This window comes from Dipodomys merriami, unplaced genomic scaffold (genome assembly GCF_024711535.1).
Source record: "Dipodomys merriami isolate MVZ:Mamm:240054 unplaced genomic scaffold, mDipMer1.0.p SCAF_49, whole genome shotgun sequence".
In the NCBI taxonomy this organism is placed as follows: domain Eukaryota; kingdom Metazoa; phylum Chordata; class Mammalia; order Rodentia; family Heteromyidae; genus Dipodomys; species Dipodomys merriami.
The window spans coordinates 10,972,626-10,991,875 of record NW_027206057.1 but is presented as its reverse complement, the minus strand read 5'-3'; the positions used below and the strand labels follow the sequence as shown (position 1 = coordinate 10,991,875).

The 19,250-nt window shown below is 43.8% G+C and overlaps 1 protein-coding gene across 3 annotated transcripts in view; it reads right to left on the bottom strand.

The window, feature by feature from the left end:
- The window catches only part of Kiaa2012 (KIAA2012 ortholog), a 116,966-nt gene that overhangs the window by 46,355 nt on the left and 51,361 nt on the right, over positions 1-19,250 (bottom strand). For all 3 annotated transcript variants that reach the window (XM_069995836.1, XM_069995838.1, XM_069995837.1), the window contains exon 12: positions 9,721-9,797. In XM_069995836.1, the coding sequence (XP_069851937.1) occupies positions 9,721-9,797 (77 nt within the window). The remainder of the gene's footprint in view (positions 1-9,720; positions 9,798-19,250) is intronic.

Below are 19,250 nucleotides of genomic sequence, written 5' to 3'. Positions count from 1 at the left end.
AATGGCTCCAAGGAGAGATCTTGTCCCTCATTAAGGAGGCTGCAACACAGGCTGGCAGTCTAACTGCCTCCCACGCAGCTCACAACTTCTTTCTCCCCAAGAGCCACTGCACTGCCAAGAGTCTCTGGGAACCTGTGGGCAAGCTGAGCTGGGGCGAGTGGGAAGGGTAGAAAGCAGCTGGAGGGATCTGCTGTGCTAGGGAATACTCCAGCCATTATCTCAGTGCTGCTGGGGGGCCTTTACTGAAACCCTGACAGAGGGTCTTCACCTTGTCACCTCAAACCTCGGTGCACACAGGACATTCGAATGGAAAAGAGTTGCTTCTTTTTCTGACTAGGCACCCCTCCCTGCCTTGGCTGGGACTCAGTCTCTCCACTTCTTCTGTGGGCTCCCCCAATCCTGGTAGGGCAGGGCGACTGGAGAGATTTAGTCACTGGGAATGGGGGAGAAGTAGGGCTGGGATTTGAGCTTCTTCCTTCCCTCCCAAACCATCCCAGACTGAATTCTGGAAATGACCATTCCTGTCTGGAGCTAAGGGCCTGGCTGCTTTCCTAGTGTTCGGCCTTCTTGGGCCAATTATTTGTTCTCAAGGCAGCCTATGGACCCTAAAATTGCAGTAGAATTGGGGAAAGCTAGCTGTGTGGAACATGACTAGCTTCTCTGACCAGGCTGCCGGGAGAGGCCCTGAGGGCCTGGCCCATGTATCAACCTCAGGCTAATCTGGAGCCCACAGCAAGGCTGACCGCCCCCCCCTCCACCAGCCCCCAGGGCTCTCCTCTAAAGACTCTGTCTCTGTTCCCCTGGCCTGTGAGAGGAAGAGCTCTCCAGGGCGGAGTGCCATAGGGGACCTCCAGATCTCAACCATCCAGCCTGCCTGTATGTAACTGTCTCTTTCCAGGTCCCCAAGACATAGCCTGCTTCTTTCCACCACGACTGTGCCAGCAGTCCCTGTGTTGGTCATCTGGATTCATTCTGCCCATCTCACTCACCAGAGGTTCTCACTCACCTTTTTTTTTTTTCCTTTTTGTCCATCATGGGACTTGAACTGTCCCTGAGCTGTTTTGCTCAAGGCTTGCATTCTACCACTTGAGCCACAGAAGATAAGAGTCTCCTGGACTTTCCTGCCTGGGCTGGCTTTGAGCCTGGATCCTCAGATCTCATCCTCCTGAGTAGCTAGTATTACGGGTGTGAGCTATCAGAGCCTGACTCTGGGTCATTTTTTTTTTTTTGTGTGTGTGTGTTCTAAGGGTAAATTGGTAATAGCAAAATATCTGAATGGATTATCTCAGGAAAGTTTCACCAGTAGGCCTGGTAGAGAGAAGGTCGGTTTTTTTAGCCAGGGAAGAAATTTCTTGTTCTCCTATTAGGCATTTCTTTCTTCATTAACTTTTTATTTTACACTTTAACTCTATAAAAGGAGATTTTATATTCTCCAGAGTGTTTAGCAAATTAGCCCGATAACTAGCAACCATGGCGGAGGGTGAGAGGCAGGGACAGCAACGCAGCAACCTTAGCCTTTGTGAGGGGTGACTTGTTTACTCACTAAGCTTTCTGTGCCTCAGTTTCCCTACTCAGAAAATAGGGCTCATCTCATGGCTCTTCTCAAAGAGATATTGAATAGTGAAACCTGGGATGCACTAACTCCAGAGTTTCTACTATTTGAAGGTTAAGTCTTATCCATGGATTCTAATTGATATTGTTCTCAATTTAATTAAGTGATTTGTTGACACAACAAAATCATCGTTTATCTGGCTTAGTGTGAACTACAGGAGAAAACTTTTGAGCCAAATGAGTGATCGGTTCTGCCCCTGTGAGAGGTTTGTGGCTGTATTTAGGCTGGAACCTAGCTGTATTGGAGTAGTGACACTCCCTGAGTGATCTGGTGCTCCAGGCTCCATGTTGCTTGCCTTCCTAGACAGCCAGGCTTGTTCTCTTAGGGAGAGATGGAAAACAATTACTTAAAAGAGAAAAAGAAATCACAGTGGGTTATGAGAGACCTCAAGGAATGTCTCTAATGGGCAGAATTTTAAGCAGTGAACAAAGGTATACACTCCAGCTGGCTTGGAAGATGCTTGGAACCAGAGAAAGGGGTGGGGAGTCGGGGGCAGGGGTGGGGTGAGGTGGATAGATTGGCTCGTAGTCTTCCTTCCAATTACTCCTGCTTTTTGACTTTTCTTTTTTTTTTCCATGTTTGAACACTAATAATACCTGCAAGTTCTGAGTCCTATTTTATTATGCCTCACCTAATCTTTGTCATGAACTCAAGGGGAAATATTATCCTTTACCCATGACAGAAACTGAGTCTCAATGAGGATAAACAAACTTACTTAACAACATACAGCCAGTAAGGAAGTAGACTGGATCTAAGTAAGGCTATATGGGGTCCCCAGATCCTAGGTCTCTTTGTAAGTCCACATCTCATGTGTGAATGGCATCCTCCTGATTCTGATATCTATTTCCTCTTGTGTAAGATGGAAATAATAACTGGACCCACCACAGGACTGTTAAAGGATTAAGGAAGAGATTCTTAACCCATGTACATAAACCTCAAAACCACTGGCGGTTATTTTCTACTACTCAAACCCTCCCAAGATAACAGGGAGACAGCCATTAATATATTGGATAGGTACAAGGAGGTGTACTCTACTATTCTGTTTATTTTTATATATGTTTGAAATTGTTCATAATAAAAAAAGGAGGGGTTGGGAGGTGGCTCAGTGGTAGAGTGCTTGCCTTGCATGCATGAGGCCCTGGGTTCTATTCCTCAGCACCACATAAGCAAAAAAAGCAAGAAGTGGTGCTGTGGCTCAAGTGGTAGAGAAGTAGCCTAGAGCTGAATAGCTGAGGGATGGTGCCCAGGCCCAGAGTTCAGGCCCCAAGACCTACAAAATAAAATAAAGAAAGAAAAGAAAGGAAAAAGAAAAAAGGACTTCAGTAGGAAGATGTTATATTGCTAGCAACCAACAGATCAATAAATACAAATTCATTGGAATAACAGTTGTGAAAAGTCAATCAATAAAAGTTTTGATGTTGCAATCAAAATCAAACACTTTCAGGAAATCATCCTTATATGATCTAGGGAACTTGAGGGCAGATAAAGTAGTTCTGTGGATAAGCTGGCACCAGAAGATGAAATTTGTTTAGAAGGCTGAGATCTGAGGATCCTGGTTCAAAGCTAGCCTGGGCAGGAAAGTCCACGAGACTCTTAGCATTAGCCACCAGAAAACTAGAAGTGACACTGTGGCTCAAAGTGGTAGAGCACTAGCCTTGTGCAAAAGAGCTCAGGTACAATGCCCAGGCCCTGAGTTCAAACCACAACTGACAAAAAGAAAAGCCTTTGAGTGAAGTCCTATTTATTAAGTGGGGAGTGGGTGAGGGAGACTGGGTCTAGAAGGAGAGTAGATGGAAGACAGTTGGGGCACACAGGGCCCTTCTCTCTGAATGGGAAACAGAGAAATTTACTTTTGGTTATCTATGCTACAGTCAATACTACCCAGCATCACCGAGATCTCCAGGTAGTCTGCATGAGACCTAACGTTTTACCAGAGAATGAAATACCAAGTACCAACTGGCAACCAAGAACGGGCAGAACCTAAATACTGAATGAACTGTGAAGGAAATGCCAGCTGAACCTTATTATCACTGAAGCTAAAACAGGAGCATCTCCTCCTGTGACGATTATAAACTCTCCTGTGAATGATGAACTTCTGAAGATTACAGTCTTTCTCCAGAAGAAAATTATTTGACAATATTTTGTGTGCTTCATCCATATACCCAGGACTGTGCTAGACACAAGAGATATACATTAAGCAGGATAAGAGACCAGGCTAATGCTCAGTAGGTGGTTCTTTTAGATAACTGTTTTGCAGGGGTGAATCACAGTCAGGGCTTGGGATGGCTTAGCGAGACACTGAAACAAAAGATTACACTAAACCTTTTACACAAGTGCATGTGTGGGTCTATTGTCCGGAAAGAGGAAGTCAGAAAAGAGACATGAATGCCATCTGTGAAATCCTCAAACAGGCACACACATGTGTTTTCTTCTCCCCAGATCCTACCACACTAGGATTACAAATGAGTCTTTGGAATCTAGAAAGAGTATTTAGACACATGAACCCGAGTATGAATTTATGCTGCAGTCAACTCATAAGATGCAAGCTCCAGAGATAGGATAGAGGACATAGAAGTGGCTTTGTGACTTGAGGAATAGAGATGAGATTGAAATGTAACAGGATTTGTAGGACACTAGTGAAGTCCTAATCCCCACAAAGTACCGACACAAAACACAAGATAAAGCTTGAGAGAAAGAAAGGGTGTTTGCTCTCTCTAGACTGGAGGTGGTTTGAACAAAGGGGGAATTGACGAGGTGAAGTTCGGTGGAGCTTGCTTTCTGGTTTTAAACAAAGAGATGCAATGACTCCTGGGAAATCTCATTAAGGTTGTAGTTTGTTCTTTAAAGCTCTCCACTGACAATCTCTGCCTGGACAACTCTATAAACCAACCAATGGGCCTGAGGGCTTCTCTTATCCCAAGCTGACACCCACCCACCCAGACGGACACAAGACACTTTCATACTTGAGACCAAACTTTTCCCAATGATAAGCAAATTTATGATCTCTTTGTCTTAGTCAGAAGGATAAAATGTTGAAAAGTGTTGAAACACCTGAAAGGTAAATTCAGAAGACAGTTGAATGAAACTGAGCAACCGAATAAAACCTGATGTTATATATTAATTTGTTGATTGTGGGCCTTGAACTCGGCCTGGGCACTGTCTCTTGAGCTCTTCAGTTCAAGGCTAGTGCTCTACCACTTGAGCCACAGCACCACTTCCACTTTTCTGGTGGGTTAACTGGAAGTAAGAGTCTCATGGATGTTCCTGCCCAGGCTGGCTTTGAACTGGGATCCTGAGATAGATCTCAGCCTCCTGAGTAGCTAGGATTACAGGTGTGAGCCACAGGTGCCAGCCTGGCTTTGAATTTCTATAGTCCTGATCTCAGACTCCTGAGTAGCTATATTTATAAGTGTGGGCCTCTGGTACTTGGCTTAAAAATCCTTGTTTCTAATGCCTGAATTAAACCTTTGTCATAATCATTACTATGTTAGAATGGTAGGCTGTTTCCATTTTTCTGTGTTATAGAGAATATGGCTATGGACATAGTCACTTTTGCTCTGTGGAATTATTTCCTTTGGATAGGTTTTCAAAAGTCAGAAATACTGAATCAGTGAATATGAATACTTTTTTATATTGCTACTCAGAATGAGTATTGTTTTATATTATTTTCCTATTAATATGCTTGTATTAATTGTTTATAGTTTTTTATGGTACTGAGATTTGAAATCAAGTCTTCCTATTGCTAGGGAGGTGTGAGGTACTCTTTCTCTTGAGCCTCACCTCCAACTATTTTTGCTTTGGTTATTTATTTATTTATTTATTTTTGCAATTTCTGGGGCTTGAACTCAGGGTCAGGGTCTGGGCATTGTTCCTCAACCTCTTTGTGTTCAAGGCTAGTGCTCTACCACTTGAGCCACAGCACCACTTCTGTTTTTTTGGTGGTTAATTGGAGATAAGAGTCTCATGGACTTTCCTGCCCAGGCTGGCTTTGAACCATTATCCTCAGATCTCAGCTTCCTGAGTAGCTAGGATTACAAGCATGTGCCACAGGTGCCCAGCTTGTTTTGGTTATTTTTGAGATAGGGTCTCAAATGTATGCCCAGGATAGTCTGGACTTTAATCCTCTTATTTGTGCCTCTTGGAGACCTAGGAAAATGTTTTATATCTATATCTATATATCTATCTTGGAATCCAGGCTTTCAGTGGCTGAGATGGCGTTCTCAGGAGCACCCTCCCCCCCACCTTGGGCTGGCCTCAAACTATAATCCTTTCCATCCCAGCCTCCCAAGTAGCTAAGACTGCAGGCATGAACCACCATATATGGGCTTGTTTTCATTATTTTTTTCTAGTTCCCAAAGTTTTTCTCTTAAAATGGAATATAAGCTTTACCAAGTACTGTTACAATACTGCTAAACTTAATGAAATTATTTTACTTTTTTTTTTTTAAGTTTCTTCCTGCACTGCATCAATATGTTAATATTTCCTCCTGGAATTTTCATTTGCAATTTAAACACTCGTTTTAGGGCCTGGTCACCTCATCCAACCTGCAGCCTCTTTGCAGACAAGGCCCTGGGGAAGAGGAACCTCGCTGGCGATTGATGTCAGGACCCACAGAGGGAAGAGCAGTACTGGGTCTCTGAAGGTATCCTAGGAACTAATTTCTCCTAATCAAATGGAGGGCCTGGGGAGGAGCCACAGGCAGAGGGGAAATAAATCTGAAGGGGAATACCAAATTCTGAGCGGAGTGAGAAGGACCTGCATTAAAAGAAGAAGAAGAAAACGGGTTTGGTACCTTTAGGACTTCAGAACTGGCAGGCTCCAGCTATTAATATGCAAAAAATGCCTTCATAAATACTTGATTCTGTTCACAGTGGGGAGGCAGTTCATTTGAAAGAGGAAATGGGAGCTTGGAGTTGAAACATGTCTGCTTGTCTCTTTTTCCTTTTTTCCTCGCTCTTTTCATCTCCACACTTCCCCTTGTAGTTTTCTTCCCCGCCCCCCTCTCTCGCCGCTTAACCCCCTCTTCCAACTCCTAGAAGTTGCTGATGGCAGCTGCTGCTCTCATTTCACTGAAGGATTCCTGACCCTCGGGTCAGGTGAGAGGGGGCGGGGATCTAAGTCGTGGGGCGGGGGGAAGGGGTCTGCTCACCTTTCGCCGTCCCAGAGGTGTGACCTGGAGACCCGACCCTCACCCTTCCCGCCCCCAGGAGGGGCGAGGACGCCGAGCGGAGGAGTTCGGTCCCGCCAGTAGAGGGCGCCCGAGGCTGCCCGCAGACCTGAGTGGCCGGGAGTGACCCCTCCCCCTCCGTCTGCAGAGCCGGGTGGAGCTCTTTCTCCACCACCTACATAACAGGTCAGGATCAGTTTCCCAGTTTGCTCCTGTGACTTCTTCTTACGGGGTGGTGGAGATGCCAAAATATTCCCGATTTGAGATTCTTTCCCTCTGGGCTAGCACTGTGCTAAAAACATCGTATTTCATGTGGTAGGATGGATAATACAGCCAGACCCCAAGGAGGGGGTGGGGTGGTGGGGGTGGGGGACAGGCGGGCGGAGTCCCTGGAGAAAGAAAGCGGGCAGAAAAGAAGTGCTGTGGCTGATGAAAACCAATTTTGTGTGCTCTCCTTCCCTGCTTCAGGGCAGCAGAGTCCATAGCATTTTGCCAATGGCCCATCAAGGTAGGTAACTCAAGTCTGAAAGGGCAGAAATTTGTTTCTAAATCCTTTCCAGATGGTTTATGGTAAACATGAAATTAGTCATTTATGTGGAGTAGGAAGTAGTTAAAATTGGAGTCAGTGATTAATCTAATAAAGGGTCATTAGCCTCAAGAAGGAAGGGGCAGGGTGAGGGAGGCTGGGAAGTACTCCACCTCCTCTCCCCTGCTTTCTCTGGTTTCAGGGGCTAGTGGGCTTACTAGATTTTCCTTCAAATGATTTCTCTTTGCTACTCATTGTAAAGGAATTAAGACTATGTGACTTAAATGAGTCAACTGGTTCTGGTGGCTCTCTGGACCCCCATCCTGCCTTTTCCCCCTTAATTTCACAAAGGCCCATGAAGTATCAGAGTAAGCATGCTGTCTACAGCAAGACAACTCAGGATTAGAGTTTAAGGCCCAAGTTCTAGGCTCTTTTGGGGTGCTAGGTTTGTCTAGGGCTTATTTTGACATTGCTGAGTCATTCATTGATTGCAGGTGATATAAAGTCTCCTCAGATGTAGCCATGGGCTTTCTGAACTTGGAGTGTTTTCAAGGTACAGGAAGCATTTGAATTGGACTGTGGATTGCCAAAATTGACTTATTACAAAAAAAAAAGCCTCTATGCCTGGCACTTATGGCTCATGCCTGTCGTCTTAGCTACTCAGGAGGCTGATAGCTGAGGATCTAGGTTCAAAGCCAGCCTGGGCTGGGAAGTCTGAGACTCTTCTCTCCAATAACTGCTCCCCCCCCCCCACAACTTCTAGATCTCTTATAAAGAGTCCCTTCAAAATATGCATTAAGCCAGGTGCTGGTGGCTCACGTCTGTAAGCCTAGCTACTCAAGAGGCTGAGATCTGAGGATTGTGGTTTGAAGCCCTAGCAGAAAAGTCCCTGAGACTCTTATATCCAATAAGCTACTCAGGAAAAGGCAGATGTAGCACTGTGGCTCAAGTGGTAGAACACTAGCCTTGCGAGAAAAACCTCAGGGACAGGGCCCAGGCCTTGAGTTCAAGCCTTAGGGCCAGCACCAGAAAAACAAACACAAAAATTCATTGAAAAAAAAAAAAAGTAGGTGTTGTTTCTGTGGTTTCTCAGTAGAGAGGGGTGGCCCAAGCTATGTTTTACATCAAAGGAGACCTGATCCAGGTTTGGGGTTCTAACAGTGACAGGGCAGCTCCTGTTTTAGAACTCAGTTCAGATACCCAGATTAAAAACAACTCCAGGGGCTGGGAAGGTGGCTCAGTGGTAGAGTGCTTGCCTTGCATGCTCAAGGCCCTGGGTTCGATTCCTCAGCACCACATAAGCAAAAAGAAAAAAGCCAGAAGTGGCGCTGTGGCTCAAGTGGTAGAGTGCTAGCCTTGAGCTGAAGAGCTGAGGGACAGCGCCCAGGCCGAGTTCAGGCCCCACGATCGGACCCAAAAAACAAAAAATAAAAACAACTCCATTTCTATTATAGTTTTTTTTGTTGTTCTGGTTTTTGTTGTTGTTGTTCTTGGTCGTGGGGCTTGAACTCTGGGCCTGGGCGCTGTCCCTCAGCATTTCAGCTCAAGGCTAGCGCTCTACCACTTGAGCCACAGCACCCTTTCTGGTTTTCTGAGTGGTTTCTTGGAGATAAGAGTCTCATGAGCTGGTTTTGAACTGCGATCCTCAGATCTCAGCTTCCTGAGTAGCTAGGATTATAGGGGTGAGCCACCAGCGCCCAGTTTCTATTATCATTTTTAAGGAGTTCATGACTGAGAGGAAATCTAGGCAGTGACAGGAAGTTAGAGCAAAGGGAGAATTAGTGATATAGCCTGGACGAGGTTACACAGCAGTGAGAGACCTGAGTCCCCTTAAGCCTGTAGCTGCTTTGCTTCAAGTGCTCTGAGTCTGTGGATTCAGCTCGAGGAATTTCCCTGAGATGTCTCTCTAGGGAGAATCTGGAGACAGCCTCAGAGCTACCAACGAAGGATCAAACTTATAAATATTTCTACACAGATGTCTTTGAACTACTAATAGACATTTCTAACCCATCCAGATGAAGTGTTTTCCCCTCTTCTTCTTCATGATTATTTTTGCATTTTCTCCTTGATTAGTTTTTTTCTTCTTCTTCTCCCCTTTAGTAATGAAAATACATTCTACCTCCATGGCTGATAACTTTCCTCATCCTTATATCCTTATGACTTTGCAGAAATCTAGGCCAGGCCTGCTTTGCTTATTCATACTCACAACCCAACAATACAGTTCCAACAGAGTGAAGAACTTCCAAGCCTAGAAGACCTCTGTGATATACTTTATAAGTAAATTCTTCTCTCCTTCTACTGATTAGGAAAGGAGGGCCAGAGAGATGTAGAATCTTACCTAGAGTCACACAGCAAACAGATAAGAACCTAAGAGTCTTGATTCCCAACACTGCACATTCAGAGTCAATATTGTACCTGCTTCTCTGTTGTTTGGAACAAAGGTGAAGCCTCATAAAGACTCATGTGAAGATTGGTTCTGGACTCAGTGTTTGCTATGATGAAAATCAAAGAGAAAAAGGATATAGGTCATCAGATCTAGGTTTCATGAATTTTTGTATGTACTATTCACATACAGACCAAATTCTCATGTATATAAGATTATAAACACACACAAATCTATGATATTCACGTTTACTCATTGAATAACACTCATAACCTCTACAAGCATAATCTAAACATTGTGTTAAATACATTGCTATAAAAATACTTAAATTTAGGCATTTCTTGTTTTGGTTGCTTTTCAAAAAGGACAAAAGTAAGTTCTTCATGCTGTTAAAATTCAGATAAAGCTGAAATTAAAAAGGAAATATTGATGGAAAAAAAGCTGCTGATGCTGTTGAATATAAATTTTGTATGATTGCACTTCGCTGAAGTAGGAAAATATTTCTGCAGGCAGAGAGAGAGAAAGAGAGAAAAAGAGAGGGGGGAGAGGAGAGAGATCAGAGATTTCCCTTCTCCCTTATAATGTGGAGGGGCAACAGGATGGGTGGGACCATGAAACAAAGAAGGTTTGGGAGGAAATAAATGGGCATTATGAAGCAACCACGAAGCAGCCACAGGGACACTGACATGGCATTGGCCTATGGTACTATGACTATGCTCTGTAGTTGTGATTATTATTGTGCTCTGTAAGTGTGGAAGCTGGGACTCACAATATAGGCTCATTCACCCATGATAGTCTATAAGTTCAAGACTGTTTGATTCTAAAGTACCATGCCACTGAAGGGGCTAGGGCTTTTCAGTGTTCCTCCAATGCAAGTAACTGTAATGTTTATAAAGGAAGGCTTATTTGAGAAACAGTTAGCTAAGCACATGGCTCTGGTAACAAAGATTTTAGTCTCTTCTATGGGATCAGTGCTCACCTCTTTTTTTTTCTTTTTTGTCGGTTGTGGGGCTTGAACTCAGGGCCTGGGTGCTGGCCCTGAGCTTTTTGTACTCTAGGCTAGTGCTCTACCACTTGAGCCACAGCTCCATTTCAGGCTTTTTTTGTGGATCATTGGAGATAAGAGTCTCCTGGAGTTTCCTGCCCTATCTGGCTTCTAACAGCTATCCTCAGATCTTAGCCTCCTGAGTCGCTAGGATTACAGGTGTGAGCTGCCAATGCCCCTCTCAGTGCTCACATCTTTGTGCTTATCAATATCTCTTTAAGAGCCCACAGCTGTGCGTGGTTCTATATTTCCTCCCCACCCCCAACCCTCACCAGGTTGTAAGGCTTGAACTCAGAGCCTGAGCTCTGTCCCTGAGTTTTTTTGCTCAAGGCTAGCTAGCATTCTACCACTTTAAGCCACAGATTTACTTCTGAGTTTAGGTGGTTAATTGATGGAAATAAGAATTTCACGGGCTTTCCTGCAAAGACTGGCTTTGAATCAGGATTCTCAGATTTTGGCCTCCCGAGTAGCTAGGATTGCAGGGTGAGCCACTAGTGGTTGGTTACCTTAACATGATTGAATTAGCTTGGGGGAAACTGAGGCCCAGTGAGTGGCTGACATACAATAGGCTCATATCCAGGTCTTGAAACAGTATAGGACCAGGAACTGACACCCAGATGTCCTGACTTTTGCTTTGTGCTGTTCCTCCACCTCACACTGCCTCCATTAGCTATGCCTGAGCTTGCCACATCACAGCTGCCTGGCTGTGATCCATCCTATGGACAAATCCAGTCCGGCAGAATTGTACTGCGATAAGGTTCACTTCACTGTGGCTTGGAAAAGAACTGTGGGTCTCTCCAAAATGAAACTTATAAATTCTAATGCATAAGGGAAGTTCTTGTAACACCAGAAGAATGAACCAGTCAGCCAGAGTTCAAGAAATGTAAACACATTTTTAGATAGGAGACTGAAAAAAAATCACTTAGGACTTTTCATCTCTTGGGTCAAGACCTTGGTAATTTACTGAGGTCTAAACCGTCAAGGAGGAGACATGACTCTAACTACATTCCTGGGAGATAACGCAATGGGGGTGGCCAACCTCCTTCTTGGAACAATCCAGCAAGATCTGCTCCTGCTATCAAATCAAAGAAACGGATGAACCTATTGACTGATGCAAGGTCTAGTCCTTATTTAGGAGTCTTTGTACACAGACCTTACTCCATACTGCTTCTGGGCTGCTTGAAACAGGGAGCTCAGTCTTTCTGTGATGAACATTTCTGCCACGAAAGAGATAAACAGAAGACACATTCCTTCCCTGACTGCCGACCAGCAGGCCTGAGCAGATGTTCAAATGCTAGCATTAATCTAACCACAGGCTTTTAGTGAGGAGATAGGCTTCGCGGCAGATAACCAGTCGCGTTTCAGGGGTGACCCCTCCTGCAGAGGCCTCATCCCAAGCCTCTTCTGCCTTCTCCAAACCATGGGATCCTTCACCAAACACTCACAACTTGAAAAGCAGGAAAGAGCATCTGGTTCTAGAATGAAATACCACCCCTTAAGTTTTCTTTCTATTTATATCTGTGTTGACAATGTTTAATTCCCAAATTGTTGTTTTAAGTAAAAAAAAAAAAAAATGAGACAGTCCGATTGATTCCCATTGTTTCAGGGTACTTATTTCTCTGGGGATGGGAAGCTCCTGGATGGGTCCCATTTGGTGCCAGAATAGAACCCTAACTAACTTCAGAGCCATGGAGCGCCTTCCTGGAGGTATGCCTGGGCTTGACAAAGAATGTGTGGCCTGGAGGCTCTGAAGTGGCCCATTCTGTGGTTACCTGGTCAGGCTCTGTCGAAAGCTCCTTGAAAGCTGTTTGGGGCTCCTCCTACTCCTCATACCCCATTTCTCAGGCTTGAGTATGCCGTGGTGGCCAGTGTGCTGTCATGGAATCTACCTCTTAGCCCAGAGTGTCTCATCATTGGGGAGCCATTTTATCACTGCCCAAGGATCCCAGAAAGCATCTTTGCTTCTCATACCACTGCACATAGACTTGTTGACTTCCCAGCCAAACCCAGAAAGAGACTGCCTACATGTCAACCCTGATACCTTCAAGGTTTTATAAATTGGTCATAAATGGAAAATGCAAGGGGAAATTCCAGATTCTTAAAAAAATCCCTTTCCCATATAAAATTAACTATAAAAGGAAGTATAATTCTGGTACTGCTGACCTTTCCTTAAGAAAAAGCTAAAAATACTTTATTTTATATGGTGTGACTTAAGATGCCTATGACCTATAGAGTGTTTGCAGTGTTATAAGAAATTTCAAGTCTGCTTGTTTAATGCAAGAGGACCAAGACTCAGCTGGCCTTTTGATATTGTCATTATCAATATTTTAGGACAAGATTTAAGACTCTGTTTATGGTACACATTTTTCCTTTAATTCTGCTGGGTGTGGAGGAGAGTGAGATATCAGACGGTTGCTACGGACCTAAGAAAGTCTCCAACCAGAGACCAGCCCCTGGGAATTCCAGTTAAGGAGTCAAGTAGATGGATCTAGGAAAAATAAGTCAGTATGAATTTAAGTATGGAGATGCCTAGCAAATGGAAGGCAATATTTTACTTCTCATTTGGAATAACAATTTTTTTATTTACTTAAGTTTTCTAAGACCAGGTCTAGCTACATCTCAAGGGCTCAAATTGTGTTTTAGGAACTTCTTTCAAAAGTTCCTCTTTTTTTTTTTTTTTTTTTAAATAGAGAAGTCCAAAGGTATGTGGCAGTTTACCAAACAAACCCCAAATGGAAGCTAAGCTACAAGGTAGAATTTAAGTGTGAATTGTTTATCAACAAAATATCAATTACAAGCAGGGCCCTGGTGGTTCATGCCTGTAATCCTAGCTACTCAGGAGGCTAAGATTTGAGGATCGTGGTTCAAAGCCAGCCCGGGCAGAAAAGTCCGTGAGACTCTTATCTCCAACAAACCACCAGAAAACCAGAAGTGGTACTGTGGCTCAAGTGGCAGAGAGCTAGCCTTGAGCTAAAAAGCTGAGGGACAGTGCCCAGGCCCAGAGTTCAAGCCCCATCCCATGACCGACCAAAAAAAAAAAAAAAAAATCAATTACACAAGAAACCTTCCAATCAAGATGTATCTTGGGGCAGGGTGGTGGTGGCGGGAGACCATTGAAGGGAGGAAGGATGAGCAAATGCAGTCATTATTTTCAATGTACATTATATAAAGGTTGAACTATGTAATTTGAGGGTATGGATGGGATTGGGAAAGATGGGGGAAAATGATAGAAGGGGTGACATTGATCAAGATGCATTGTACTCATCACCTGACTTGTTGAATTGAAACCTCTTTGTACAACTACTTAAAATTTAAAAAAAGAGAGAGATGCATCACAGGGTTAATGAGAGGTTGAGCTAACTTCTTTAGTTGCTGCCTGTAATCCCCAGGAGCTGGCTTCTGCCTTCTTTATGAGCTGTGTGCTTCACATTTCCCTTCCCTACACATGTCCTGGGGTCCATTCATGACAACTTGGTTACACTTCTCTCACGCCACAATGTTCTGTAACCTTTACATAGTCCTTTTTTCCCAGGGGTATCTTTTCCTCTCTACTTAGACAGTTCCTACAAATATCCTTAGAACCTCTGCTTATGTGTTCTCACCTTCCAAAAGTCTTCTCAACCGTCAGGCTGAGTTAGTCTGTTCTTATTCATAGCCTTCAACTCATTCTCCACTGTAAACTGTAGACAACTTTAAGGTGCACACTGTCTCTCATCTGTATTGTGTGTATCTACCATTGGATACTAGAACATGGCCAGTTAGCTGAATGAATGAAGGAGTGAATCTTTTTGTGCTTGGTAAAACAGACCTATGATTCTGTTTGTTGAGCAAATCTGATTGTGGTGTTTACATTAATTTTCAAATGAAGAATTGTGGAAAACAAGTCATGGGGAGGTATGTGAGAGAATCAAGAGAAAGTAAAAGAGAGAAAAAAAGTCTTTAAGAAAAGCCTCATGAGCCAGGTGCTGGTGGCTCACATCTGTAATCCTTGCTCAGACGGCTGATATCTGAGGATCACAGTTTGAAGGCAGCCCAGGCAAGAAAGTCCATGAAATATGTATCTCCAGTTTATCACCAAAGGGCCAGAAATGGAGCATAAAAGCCCAGGGACAGCACCCAGGCCCTGAGTTCAAGCCCCAGGACTAGCACAAAAGAAAAAAAGAAGACTCATGTTTTTGGGGGTTGTTTTTTGAAGAGAAGAAAATACCAGTATTGGAAGGGTGATGAAATAGAAAACAGTAATTATGGATCACTGGCTAATGAAAGTTAAAACTTTTTTTTTTTTTGTCGGTCGTGGGGCTTGAACTCTGGGCCTGGGCGCTGTCCCTCAGCTCTTCAGCTCAAGGCGAGCACTCTACCACTTGAGCTACAGCGCCACTTCCGGTTTTCTGGTGGTTTATTGGAGATAAGAGTCTCATGGTCTCTCCTGCCCGGGCTGGCTTTGAACCTCGATCCTCAGATCTCAGCCTCCTGAGTAGCTAGGATTACAGGCGTGAGCCACCAGCGACCGGCGAAAGTTAAAACTTTTTGTTTTATCACTTTGACAGAAAAAAAAGCTAATGCTTTAAACTTTTATGTTGAGGACTCTCTGTTTCTCTTTTAGACTCCAACCCAACTTACAATGCAGTGGGTTGCATGAGAGCATCTGTCATTGTGAGTTGAGTGAGCAGCAAGTCCTGGCTCCTTGGGAGGAGAGCAACTTGAGAATTTCAAGAATCCTTGGGTTTGTGGACCCCTAGTGCCTATCCCATCGCAGGGCAAACTGAAGGAAACGTTCTTCAGACTACTAGTGTGTCTATAAGTAAAAAATTATAGTGTCCCACATCCACAACTCAGCCAACGACAAATGCTGGAGGGGATATGGAGAAAGAGGAACCCTATTACACTGCTGGTGGGAATGTACACTAATACAACCACTTTGGAAAGCAGTCTGGAGGGTCCTCAGAAAGCTAAATATTGACCTCCCTTATGACCCAGTCATACCACTTCTAGGCATCAATCCTGAACAACAGGAACCAGTATACAAGGATACATGCACCTCCATGTTTATTGCAGCACTGTTCACAATAGCTAGGATATGAAAACAACCCAGATGTCCCACCACAGATGAGTGGATCCAAAAATTGTGGTATCTATACACAATGAAATATTATGCAGCCATTAGAAATGACAAAATAATGACATTTGCAGGGAAATGGATGGAGCTAGAAGAAATCATGTTGAGTGAGGTACACCAAGAGCAAAGAGACAAACGGTACATGGTCTCCCTGATAAGTGGATGTTAAATACAAAATGTTAGGTGATACGACAAAATTAACAGGACTTAAGAAACAAAGGGCTTCCACTCCTCTGGTCGAATCACTACTAAATAACCCCATGCTGCTGATCACATGTATGGTATATATGAGTACACCGGATGGGAACCAAGAAGACAACACAGAACTAGAGGGAATCAGCAAAAAACATACAACAGTGGGACCCATCAGCTGCACAGGACATTGACCAAAATGAACTAAGCAACTTAATGGCAGTGATGGGAGGGAGGGAACAAATGGGAAAGAGGGAACAGCTGATGCTATGCAAAACAAAAGAAATGTACATACCACCCAATGTGGAAGAAATAACTGTATCAAAAAGCTCATAGAACTCATAAATGTTATAGACCATGATAGACAATTTGCTCCAGGAAAGTTAGAATGTGTTTGTGACTTTAACTGAGCATCACTATCCCACAATACTGTGAAATTTGGGAAATTATGTAATCACTTAATCACAATAATAAAAAAAAGATATGGAACTAACCCAGATGCCCCTCAGTAGATGAATGGATCAAGAAAATGTGGTATATATACACAATGGAATTCTATGCCTCCATCAGAAAGAATGATATTGCTCCATTTGTTAGGAAATGGAAAGACTTGAAAAAAAATTATATTAAGTGAAGTAAGCCAGGCCCAAAGAAATATAGGTCCCATGGTTTCCCTTATTTGCAATAACTAGTATATGTCTGAGACAAACAGAAACTGTCAGACAAGTTAATGTTAGGCGAAATGAACCCCAAGATAAGGATTCAAATGTTTTTTTCTTTCTTGCGATTGTTTTCAATATATTTGTAAGATGATTTCTTTGTTGCTTTGTATGTACCTCCCCCAGGTTATAACCCCTGCTTTCACTCTATTTGATATTGGTATAATTTGTGGAGGGGAAGGGAAAAAACAAACTGTTTAAATAGGGCTACAGGTGGACCCATTGCAACAATGAGATGTAGGAGACATTATGTCGGTAAACGAACTTTACAACTTTGGCTTGGTGGGGGGTGGTGGGAGTGGGGGTGGTTGTGGTAGGGGGCGTGTGGGTGGAGGGGTGGAGAGGGGAAGGGATGGGAAGGGGAAACAAAGGAGGAGGCAACAATGCTTGATAAGAAATGTACTCACAATCTTGCCCATGTAATTGTAACCCCTCTGTATGGTATTTTTACAATAGTAAAAAAACCCCAAGAAATCAAAAAAAAAAGATTATAGTGATTTATAAAACTTTTTTTCTGGGCTAGAGTACTTGCCTAGGTGAGAAGCCCTGGGCTCAATTCCTCAGTGCCACATAAACAGAAAAGGCCAGAAGTGGTGCTGTGGCTCAAGTGGTAGACTGCTAGCCTTGAGCAAAAGAAGCTCAGTGACAGTGCCCAGGCCTTTAGTTCAAGCCCCAGGACTGGCAAAAACAAAACAAACAGACAAACAAAAACTGTGTTGGGGGAGAAAGTGAGAGGGAGAGAAGAAAGAGATCAAATCAACCTATATTTTGAAATATAAAACATGGAGGGAGAAGGTGTGGCTCAAGTGGTAGAATACCTGTCTAGCAAGCACGAGGCCTTGAGTTCAAACCTCAGTACTCTCCTCTCACAAACCCCCAAGAGCTACTGCAGATGCTTCAATGAATACAGACCATAATATACTTTTTTTTTTTTTTTTTGGTCCGTTCGTGGGGCCTGGACTCTGGGCCTGGGCGCTATCCCTCAGCTCTTCAGCTCAAGGCTAGCGCTCTACCACTTGAACCACAACACCACTTCTGGCTTTTTTCTTTTTGCTTATGTGGTACTGAGGAATCAAACCCAGGGCCTCAGGCATGCAAGGCAAGCACTCTACTATTGAGCCACCTTCCCAGTCCCATAATAAATATACTTTTGTGTGTGGTGGTCCTGGGGCTTGAAATCAGGGTCTAGGTCCTGTCCCTGGGCTTTTTCGTTCAAGGCTAGCACTCTACCATCTTGAGCCACAGCTCCTCTTCTGGCTTTTTGGGGGACTTGATTGGAGATAAGAGTGTTAAAGATTTTCCTGCCCAAGCAGGCTTTGAACTGTGATCCTCATAGGTCAGTCTCCTGAGTAACTAAGTTTACAGGTATGAGCCACTGGTGCCTGGCTTCAGACAACAATTTTGATACATCACCACTACCACCACAATTATTTATCACTTCCATAACTACCACCACTATCACTATCATCTTCTTCACTAGGGAGCTTTTATTAAGAGCTGCTTTGATGCAATTCTGATGTGTGAGAAAGAATAAACTGAGGTCAGAGTATGTGCTGGAGGACGATGGTCAGGGGTCCATGCAAGGGCCAGAATCCCCAGAATTTCTCTGCTTACAGAGTTTGTGATTGGCAAGGTTATGATTGTGCCTTTTCCCTTACTTTTGCAATCTCTAGCAAAAAATAGTTCCCTCCAGCCAGCTTTGGCTCTGGCTCAGCCCTCCGTCCGTTACTTCCTGTTACAATGGCAGCTTTCTCATACAGGATTCATTGCTGTCTCCCCCAAATAAGCAACAAGGAAGACCACACACATTTCCCTGATAATCAAAGACTATTTTTAGGCGTGAGAGTTTCTATGTAATCATTCTTTCCCCTTTGTTTGAAGCAGAAGCAGCCATCCTTTTGGGTGGAGGACAGAGACAAAGTTTTAGCTCATATGCATCTTTCTCCATGGGGAGAAAAAACTTAAAAGAGGCAGAATTAGCCTTAGTCCTCCACTTAAGGTACACATTGAAAAAAGAAAAAAGGTACACATTGCAGTGCTTTCACCAGACTGCTCCCCAGTGTGTGGTTGTGCAGACTGAGTTGTGCACACCTGTAGGAGCCAATATCCACCCCATGATCATGGGGATTGTGCAATGTGTGACCTGCAGACACCACTGAATATTCCTTCAACTGTCCTTTGTAACTCAGCTAAGCTCAAGCCCTTGGTGGGAGTTGACATCCATGATATTTATACTTAGATCACATCATACTACGCTGCCCAGGAGTAGCTCATGAGAAGTCCACAGCTCTCAGGCTTTCTTTTTTTTTTTTTTTTTTTTTCCAGTCCTGGGGCCTGAACTCAGGGCTTGGGTGCTGTCCTTGAGTTTCTTTCTTTCTTTTTTTTTTTTTTTTTTTTTGGTCGGTCGTGGGGCTTGAACTCTGGGCTTGGGCGCTGTCCCTCAGCTCTTCAGCTCAAGGCGAGCGCTCTACCACTTGAGCTACAGCGCCA